Genomic DNA, 8,318 nt, shown 5'->3' with positions numbered 1-8,318 from the left:
GTAGTTATTTAATAAAAGTCCAATCACGAGGATACCATTGATTTCTGCCAGAAGTAGACATGTACCTAGTTTCAGAACAGTGTGGAGGCTTCATAAGTGTCATTATTCTTTAAAACTAAAAAAGTGACAAATATATTTTACCTGTGATTTAATAGAAAGAGCTAGAAAATACATTGAGGCTGATTTACTAAATCATTTGAAAATGTTTACCCTATAAAATGTGTGAAGATTCACTTCAATTATCCAATCATGTGAAAACAAAATCTGTTTAACTCACTTCATCTGCACATAACTGGATCATGAAGTGAATTTTCACACAATTTATTGTGTGAACATTCTAAAATATTTGAATAAATCATCCTCCTATTCTTGAGACCCTGAAGGAAAGAAAAAAATAATAATGAACTAAGACAGACGCCATCAATCAGCAACCCTAAAACCTGTCATTTCAAGCTATGCCTTATTAACCAGGGTCTAACTGGTGGCACGTGATTCAAAAACTGAAAAATCAGATAACATAATGAAGTTTAATTTATTAAAGGCAAATAGGCTGTTCACTTTGCAAGGGGATTTGCCCTTTGCAGGGGGAAGTTTCCCCTTACTTTAGTGAATGAATTCAACTCCCCATCATCCAAATATGTGCAAGCAGAAATACTGGTTTTCTATTTTTCTTGCACATGATTGCAAAGTATATTCAAATTGAAATTTCAATGCTTTACCCAGCCGTAAGAAAATTCCCCTGCAAAGTGCAAAATCCCTTTGGCCAATGTTGAATCCAATGTAAACGTATTTGCCCTTAGTAAAATCAGCTCCAATGTGTTCAAGCAGCTCTAGCTTAAGGTCAGCTAAAGACTGACTGGTCAAACTGGCAAGAAGACATAGCAATCCAGTCACAGGTAAGCCTGCTATACAGACTAAGCAATGTACATTGTGACACCTGCAGAATACACAATTGTGGAGTTTACTTTAGAAGTCTACATGGCCTACAGGCTCCTGTTACCTGCCTAAAGCTTTATTTGTCTCAACTGGCGAAATAGTTGGACAAAGTATATGCACAATGCATTAAGCGGGGATTAAGTTCTACAAATATTACAAGCCCAGCCAAAACTGAGACCTCAATATCACCGACTATTTGTCAGGAGCTCCAAGGCAAGATCATCCTACACTGGCTCCTACAACAGCAATGACAAAGGACAGGGTAAAGAGTCTAACACCTTCTGCTCCTTAATAATAAACAGTACAATAAGGCCTTTTGGCAAGTGAGGACTTGTAATAAAGACCGTCTTGATTATAGTCTAGCTTATTTAACAAACAAGCCAACATCCACCCCACAAGTAAACTATCAGTTTTGCATGGATGGACTCTTAAGATGCTGCATCGTAACAGTCCAGTGTGGATAAATATATACACACAAACTATTTTCAAAACATGCTATATGAGCTAAATTAAATGAAGAAAAAGGAACAATCTTGGCTATTGTTATTATCTTAACAAGCAGACATTTTATCTAAGTCACAAGAATTTCAGACATTCTGTAAAAACATAAAATAAAAATAAAAAATCAATAGAACAAGTGATCCAATACAAAGATAACAAACATATTGAGACTAATGGGAGGATAAAGTGATGATGTGCTTTGGTGCAGACGTCAACTTTTTTTTACTTTTAACTGAACATATTTTGTAGTTTAACATGAAGGTCACTGAACAAGAATTGCAGTGGGGAATGTCATTGTGTGACAGACAAAAGGAAATGCCATTTGTTGACAAAGGAATTACAGTTACCATGAATGTGGGATATACATGGCCATATGACCTGTTGTTACATTCGTACATCCAATTAGCCATGTGAACATGTTCTCCATTACTACAGGCACAGTGTTTAGCAGCAACAGCGATCAGTGATACTTACTGTATACCCCACTTATAATCTTTACTAAAAGGTAACTCTATAGGTATGCTCAACATGCATAACTATGATATACATACAGTTTTCAATTAACTAAACACTAACGGTGTATAGCTATATATAGATATATTTATAGATATATATGTATTTGTTTCTTTAAATAAAAATAAAACTTTTCAGTGCTTGTACACCTAACATACAAAGTCAGCAACCCTTGTGCAAAACAATACGCAAGTAAGGGCAGATTTGGTATGGTTCAGTTGTCCATTGTTATAAATGAGAACCCTATGCCACTATTCAGGTGGAACAATGGTTTTCTATTTAAGCATCCACATTTTCTTTGCTAAGAGATGCTGCATAAACATTTCAGTCAAACGACATCTAATTAAAAGAATACTAGAACATTCATCAATTGTTTTTATCCATTGTGACCAAATACACACGCACAGAGGAAAGAAGACAGGGAAGAATAGGGTATTTAAACTTACAGTATAAACAAACTTCCATTGAACAACAGGCCTATACAGAGGTGCACCATTATAAATATAGGGAGAGATATATTCATATATAAAATAGCTGTGATGGGAGAAGTTTTGTTAAAAGGCATAACTGAACACATTTCACTCTTTCACCTTTTTAAATTGCTACTTGTTCATCCCATACTTCATTCGGTGCAGCTATTTTTGATGGTTTTTAACAGTTTTAAATCTTGAGACGTAGAAATCCTTGGCTGTAAACAGTGTAAACAGTTAACACACACTGTCAGCTTCCATTCTACTCTTTGTCACTGATGGTTCCTGTGTCCGATAAACATTCAGAACTCCAGCAGAAGAGCTCTGCAAACATGTAAATGCATTTCCAATACATTCACAGTTATAAATGCCCTGTAAATAAGCTTGGCAGAACTTTTGTTTTATCAAATTAAAATGCACAGAAAGGGAAAAAAAAAAAGGTTTTAGATAATATTTCTCATGTGTATAATATATCTATACATCTATAAAAGTAGAAATATAGATATATGTAATTAGCTTTGATAGTGCAATTCAAGTCTTACCTAAGGTTTCTTAAATGTTGAACTTTGTGCTGATCAAAAACATACTGGAAAAGTCTTGAATTATTGAAGCAGCTCCAACGGAGGCTAGTACACTTGTAAGAGTATTTGTGTTGTAATTAAACCTAGATACCAGACTCTTGATGTACTATTTTTGTCCAAAGGTATTCTGCTAAAAAATTAGGAGTTAACAGAAAATGAAAAATGGGGAAATCTTCTAAAATACTATAGCATTTGTCTCCAATAAAAAGACTTGAATTATTTTTCTATGGTGTTCCATTGGCATTTCATCTATTCAGGACACTCTTGCTCTTCACTACTGTCCACGCGTACATCCATTCTCTTTTCTTTATGGCCATTGTAAATTTTTCTCATTTCTTCTTCATACTTGATAAAATTGTCACCAAACCTCGTCCATACTTTGTAAGGAACTGTAATAGTGTTGCGGTAGGGTGGTCTAACCTCACTTACCCTCAGAAATATGCCATAACGGTTGGAACCAACATCAAAGTAGAACCTCTTATTGTCCACTCTGAATGATGTTCCTTCTGGAAGCTCAGGGGGTTCATCTACACCCCCTCTTCGCTCTTCTATGTCTCCTTCTCCGTAGTCTTCAATAAGCTGAACCAGAGCATCCCTAAATTCAATCATTCCTTGGGCTGGCAGAACAATAGTCTGCTCCTGACCCAAACTCTGGCCAAAGTAGCCAATCATTCCAGGCCCTCTGGTCATAGTTTGTCTAATTCTTAAAAAACGTCCACGCTGGTTTTCTTTAAGGTCTAGATAATATTTTCTATTGTCTCTTTCAATATATTCAGTCTTCAGAACACTGTGTGTTGTAGGTTCTTCTGATCCAACAGATCCCGAAGGGGATACTGGATGTGGTCTCCTCCTGGAATCGTGCTCCTTATCACTTCCATGGTCACTGCGTTGAGAATGACTGCTTCGAAGACCCAGGTGAGCATAATGCTCAATGAAATCTCCCAAACAATCCTTTAATTCAGCAGCAACAGACAAAGATAAAGTCAACTTGCTTTTTCTGATGTTATCTTGTCGCCCTCTTCCAATCCAGACTTCAGCTATTTTCAAAAAACGGCCTCGAGCACTCTGCTTGACATCCAAATAAAATCTCTTTTTTTGAATATCTACTCTTTTAGATGCCAGTTCCTGTATCTCTAAATTCTGCGAGGAGGGGTAGTTGTATTGTTGTGGGTAAATATTTCTGCTCATGCTTGCCCCTTCCCTTTGGCCTCTTCCTCGATCCATGTTTATTCTCTCAAACAACTGTAAAAAGAAAAGCATTAAAAAAGGTGCAATAGATTAGAAGAAAAAAAAATAATGCCTTGTAAAGATCCTGGTATGCGATTCCCAGTATGCATGAATGCAACTTCAAGGGCATCTTTTTAGGTTTTGTTAGTTGTGATGTTTTCATACATGTGAAAGTGATCAGCTTATTGTAAGCTTATCAGTGTGGTAATGCATTTAAAAAGAGAAAAACAAAAACCGTGTTTCTCTATATGTAGTTTGTAATAACATGTACAGGGGGTAGCCATATTTGTTCATTATATAAGACCTAAGATACTTTAGCTTTGGGTAACATGAGGGAGATTGGCAGCAACCTTTTTTTCATTAAAAGAAAGAAGTCAACAGGCCGTTCCAGGCATTTACCCCTTCAGTTGCAAAACTCCCCACTATGCCAAGGAATAGGATGCCCATAGGGCAGTGATAAGTATAAAATACACAACTATACTAGGAAAGGGTTAGCTTAGTTTTATCTTTCCTAATTACCTACCGGACAACAGGATAGTTAGGTTTTAAACAAGGCTTCCTATTAAAAAAGTGTTTGAGTAATGGGGGGGAGATTTATCAAAACTAGAGGAGACAGAATCTGGAGCAGTTGCCCAGTAGCATCTCTCTTCAGTATGCTCAGTTAGGATTTGAAAAAAAGATAGAGAAGCTGATTGACTGACTAATTAACTTTGAGACTGTAAGAATGCTGGAGTAGTGGATCTAATTTAATTCATTGCTATAACCAACAGCTTTGTTTGGCCCTCAATATCTCCTTAATTAACCCATTTGCCTTTTAAAAAATAAAAAAAATGTATAAGCATCAGTTTTTCTTGCTTGACATCAGACATAAACCCCTAATTCTGACATAAAATGAAAAAAAAACTTCACACACCAAAAATACAGCACTAAAACAAACCAAATGTCCTGCCAGGGGGCGCGCGCGAGCAGAAAAAAAATGCCGTCTGGAGAGACGGCAACCCACCAATGCTTCAGTGCCGTCCGTCCGTTTTTTTACAACGGGCGGACGGCAAGTGGTTAACCTACCAGAAAATCTGAATGAAAACAGACAAATACTCACCTATGCCCAAGCAAAAATATCATCAAGGTCTTTCAGTACCCTCTTCAACACCAAAGTTGCAACTCCTGTTAAAGAAATTGCAATAATAAAACTCCCACATTAAATGCAATATAACGCAACACAATATTTACTTCAAACAAATAAAATACTGTATGTTATTGGAAACTACTATTGCATTAAAGGAAACATATCAGTGGTGACGAGGGAGCATGGAGACGGCTTCCCCTCTGACTTTTTTCCCATTTTTTAAAATCCTTCTTTTTTTTAAATAATTGTATTGTAAGCAAATAGCGCTTGAATAGCTTCAGCTAGGGAATGACAGCTGCCAGTGGCAAGATTCCACAGACGGCAGCTGAATGTAAATACAGCAAGTAGTGGGCTGGTGCAATAGCCAGCCTGCTATTGGCCATTTCAATTTGCAATAGCCACTAGCAGGCTGGCTATTGCACCCACCCACTGTTTGCTGTGTCCTTCTCCCAGCACGGAGGAGATAGCTAGGGGATGCAACCAACTAATCTATAATGAGAATAGTTCACAACTATTCTCAATATCAATTATTATCGATTAGTTGGTTGCAGCCTCACTGGGATACAGAACTCCATAAAACACACAATATACCGTTATAACTGTTTTCTGACACCAGAAAATACAAGAAAAATGTTCCAATAGTGAAACCCATTTGGTAACAACAGATCTCCCTTACTAACATAGTTTTGTATTTATTGGACATGAACTAAAGAAAACTCTCCCACACTAATGGCAAAAAACCCCCCACAAAAACCTTGACAGGGGTTTTACCATTTCCCATTCTACCCAAAGCTAAAAAAAATGGCTTAATTATAAATCAACTGTATTATATTCATTATTACAATTCTCATTATATGACCTGAGTTTACAGCACTATATGATTTCTAATCCTTACTGGGGGTCCAAAAGAAACACCCTGTGCCATATTAGTCCTAGTTTAGAAAAATGTCTGTTGCTTTTAGAAACGAGCTAGATTATCTAACCAATACTAGAAGCATGAAAGGGAGAATCTTAATGATCTATACAATAGTTAGCCGCTGTAGACACATTGACAAAGGGTCTCTTATTTTTTAAATCATAACTGCCCTCACTTGGAACATCTATTCCAAACTATTGTGGCAAAAAGAACTATGAAAAGCACAAGATATGTCAACAGATGATACATAATCATGCCATACTGAAATGTACCTGAAAACATCACTGTGACTGGGATATGGTTTTATTCCCTCATATATCACTTGCTACCAAGGGAAAAGCAATAAATTCACTTAACTGCCACCCTCCCCAGTTACACTTATGGCAAGTGTTCATGTGCTTTTGTTGCTAGCAGAATTGCTTCTCTTCCCACACAAATCTATGGGAACGCAAAAGCATCTCAAAAGCAGGTAAAATGCAAGTCAGAAGGAAGTGAACTGCAGGTTAAATGTGCCTTCAATTAATTCTGAATGATCTTAGAAGCATCTCACACAGATATAAAAAACAAGTTCGACTGACCAAAGAGCTTCACGATTGGCCCTTATTTACATTTCTTTTGCTCCCTTGGCACTGGTTACCTTGTTTAAACTCCCAGTTGCTTCTTGGAGCTTACACAGGGATAAGGACCCTCTCCCCACCACCATGCGAGTGTGCTGGATGGCCGAGCTGCCAATTACCAAGCACCGTCCAACAGAAGGAAGAGCAAGGAGACAGGTGCTATCCATACTTGGCCATAATGGGTATTTCTCTCCACTCCTGGAGTTCGAATGGAGCAGTGAAGGAGCTAAGGAAATGTGTATGTGAGCAGCAGTTACGTAAATCTGCTACTTGGCCAGGTTAATTTAAAAAGGATAACATGTCACCAATGGACATTTGTAATAATCTAAATTTTTACATGCAATATACTAGCTTTACCTATGAGGGATATGATTTATGATTATTCTCTAGTATTCTCTCCCTATCACAACATAAGTGTCAGGTCAAAAGTAAGGTTCCCACAAAAACCATCCTAGCTCATGCCTTAGCTAATTACCTCAGTGCTAATAACAATAAAATGTGACATCTTTGAAATCTATAATAAACTATGAGGATTCCTTAACCCCCACTCCCAAAGTGGCACTTTTATTGATTTTTCCAGGCCATAATAAAACACTAGAAACAATTTGTGCCTGGACATTATAGCAGCAGCTCCCAACCTCATCTCCACTATCTACATCAGGGGTGCCCATTAGGTAGATCGTGATCTACCTGTAGCTCTCAAAGCTGATGCTGGTAGATCAGGAAGGGTGTGAATGGTGGCCCCTTTATTCCATTTTGGTATATTTATTTAGCTGTGCACACATGATTACCGATTAGCCTGAGTCTGCTGAGCCGAGCTCCCTGACACCTTTCTGGTGGATACTGGCGGTTGAAGTGCTATGTATTATATCAAAGAATATTAGTTTACACAGCCTGCGGCACTGCACTGTTTGCAAAATACAGCAAGGTGAGCCAGGAGAGAGAGAGAGAGAGCGCGAGGAGAGCCAGCCAGGAGAGAGAGAGAGCCAGCCTCAGGACGACGAGCAAGGAGAGACAGGACGACGAGCAAGGAGAGACAGGACGACGAGCAAGGGAGATTTGTTTTTTCGTTTGTAGATCTCATGTAGCTCGTCATTTGAAAAGTAGATCTTAACACAAAAAATTGTGGGCACCCCTGATCTACATCATAATGCACATGGAGGTACTCTTAAGCCCTTGATAATGATTCCTTAAAGTAGCATTAAGGTCTGGGTGTTTTTTACCTTAATGCATTCTCTGCATTAGGATAAAAATGGCACAGCACCTTTTTTCTACGCCAGTCCCCCCCCACACTTACCCGTCAGCTGCACTCGTCCCCGCCGCCGTTCCGAAGAGATCATCCGTTCCCCGAACGTCCGGGTTGCGGATACTGATGGCAGAGGAGCCATAGGCTCCTTCTGCCGTCAAAGAGGGAAGGGGCGTGGCCTGCCA

General features: G+C 38.3%; 1 protein-coding gene and 1 long non-coding RNA gene across 2 annotated transcripts in view; both read right to left on the bottom strand.

Moving 5' to 3' along the window:
* Window positions 1–2,795: 2,795 nt before the first annotated feature.
* The window catches only part of PURG (purine rich element binding protein G), a 16,852-nt gene continuing 11,329 nt past the window's right edge, over window positions 2,796–8,318 (bottom strand). Inside the window, exons 2-3 of the mRNA XM_018570641.1 lie at window positions 5,328–5,392; window positions 2,796–4,243 (exon numbers count right to left, since the gene is read on the bottom strand). Coding sequence (XP_018426143.1) covers window positions 3,251–4,225 — 975 coding nt within the window. The 5' untranslated portion in view covers window positions 4,226–4,243; window positions 5,328–5,392 and the 3' untranslated portion in view covers window positions 2,796–3,250. The remainder of the gene's footprint in view (window positions 4,244–5,327; window positions 5,393–8,318) is intronic.
* Window positions 2,883–8,318, bottom strand: part of LOC108798841 — a 16,525-nt gene continuing 11,089 nt past the window's right edge. The window contains exons 2-3 of the long non-coding RNA XR_001941980.1: window positions 6,018–6,025; window positions 2,883–2,894 (exon numbers count right to left, since the gene is read on the bottom strand). This is a non-coding gene — a long non-coding RNA (uncharacterized LOC108798841). The remainder of the gene's footprint in view (window positions 2,895–6,017; window positions 6,026–8,318) is intronic.

This window comes from Nanorana parkeri, unplaced genomic scaffold, assembly GCF_000935625.1.
Source record: "Nanorana parkeri isolate BGI_ZX_2015 unplaced genomic scaffold, ASM93562v1 scaffold1564, whole genome shotgun sequence".
In the NCBI taxonomy this organism is placed as follows: Eukaryota; Metazoa; Chordata; class Amphibia; order Anura; family Dicroglossidae; genus Nanorana; species Nanorana parkeri.
The sequence above is the reverse complement of the archived record's forward strand: the minus strand, read 5'-3'. Positions and strand labels throughout refer to the sequence as shown.